The sequence below is a fragment of the Asparagus officinalis genome, chromosome 5 (genome assembly GCF_001876935.1).
Source record: "Asparagus officinalis chromosome 5, Aspof.V1, whole genome shotgun sequence".
NCBI classification, from domain to species: Eukaryota; Viridiplantae; Streptophyta; class Magnoliopsida; order Asparagales; family Asparagaceae; genus Asparagus; species Asparagus officinalis.
Window position 1 is genome coordinate 121,041,957 of NC_033798.1, and position 1,199 is coordinate 121,043,155.

At 34.7% G+C, this 1,199-nt stretch overlaps 1 protein-coding gene across 1 annotated transcript; it reads left to right on the plus strand.

Annotated features, from left to right (window-relative positions):
• Nucleotides 1-1,199, plus strand: LOC109843542. The gene is made up of 3 exons (XM_020412478.1): nucleotides 1-140; nucleotides 235-402; nucleotides 850-1,199. The coding sequence occupies exons 1-3, from the start codon at nucleotides 84-86 to the stop codon at nucleotides 1,045-1,047; spliced, it is 423 nt and encodes a 140-aa protein (XP_020268067.1). The 5' UTR covers nucleotides 1-83; the 3' UTR covers nucleotides 1,048-1,199.

The following is a 1,199-nucleotide window of genomic DNA, read 5'->3' on the forward strand; positions in this document are numbered from 1 at the left end:
TATGTAAACCAAAGTATGGGCAATCTTTAGTTGCACTTAACAACTTCTACCTTCTCTCCTCTCCACTGAAATCCTGTTCACAAATGGAAGGAGAAAAACCCATACCTCTAATGCCGAGAATGGATCGCTTGGATCGATTGGTATAAGCCTAATTTTACCTATTTTCTTTGCGTTTTGTGACCATTTTAACTATATAATTTCTTTGGTTTTTTGGTTGGTTAATATTTTTCGCAGCTTAATTATCTAGAGGAGCAAAGAAATTCTTCAAGAAGATATCAGAGTGGTGTAACTGAAGGAAAATCGATGCAACATCTCAGGCCTCTGGCTTCTGCTCTTGAGGAAGTTTCTTCCAAGGGTTCTCTTGCAGAGAGAATACAAGTGTTAGAAAATAGACTGTTACAGGTATTTGCTGCCACAAAATTTATTTTTCCCGGTTCTATCCATAGAGTTACGGTTATGAGAAATAATATTCCTCAAAGAGCAACGAATCATGATGTTTTCCTATCATTGTTTGAAATATATTTCCAAATGAGAATATTAACTAGCCACTCCTATGCCCTGAAAATGTTTATGAAAGAGATTTAACTTCAAAATATACAGCTAAGAATTTTGATACCACGATCAGGATCTCTACTTTTTTTACTGTTTCAAAAGATGATTTACCCTCGCATTTCTCTCAAACGTCACAAATGTGTAAACCCTACCTTTCTCCATATTTTCATTCAATTTGTTATTTACTTATACTTCTGTATCGGATACACAGCTTTATTCAGATTTCTCAAGGCATTTTTCAGGTCAAATACTTACACTTGGAAAAATAAAAACTTATTTCCATGTTAAAATTTTCAGTTGTATATGGAGATGGAGGGAGAAGAAAGATCGGATGACCGTAGGATAACGATATCATCTGAAGAGAGCAAGGATGTTTCAGGCAAAGAGAAGAGAAGATATTTTGGATTGAAAAAGAGAAACCAAAGGGAGGGGATCACTGGACATAGAAAAAGATGGCTGAGATGGATTAATTTTAATTTTCAACCAACATGTTAATTAATTGATTTTTATACTTTACCAAGTTGAAGGTCAGTTACTACTTCCTCAAAAGAAAGTCAATTCTACTTGTTCACATGTACCTTCAAGTATTCTGTATTATTGTGGATCGTTGGGGTGCCTTGAAACCTAGCATGTTTGTTATTTTGTCA

What these genes read in the sequence shown, in the direction of transcription:
- LOC109843542 (XM_020412478.1), top strand. Translation starts at nt 84, where the DNA reads ATGGAAGGAGAAAAACCCATACCTCTAATGCCGAGAATGGATCGCTTG. An exon ending in TGGATCGCTTGGATCGATTG is followed by an intron (nt 141 to 234) that starts GTATAAGCCTAA and finishes TATTTTTCGCAG; the next exon opens with CTTAATTATCTAGAGGAGCA. An exon ending in TAGAAAATAGACTGTTACAG is followed by an intron (nt 403 to 849) that starts GTATTTGCTGCC and finishes TAAAATTTTCAG; the next exon opens with TTGTATATGGAGATGGAGGG.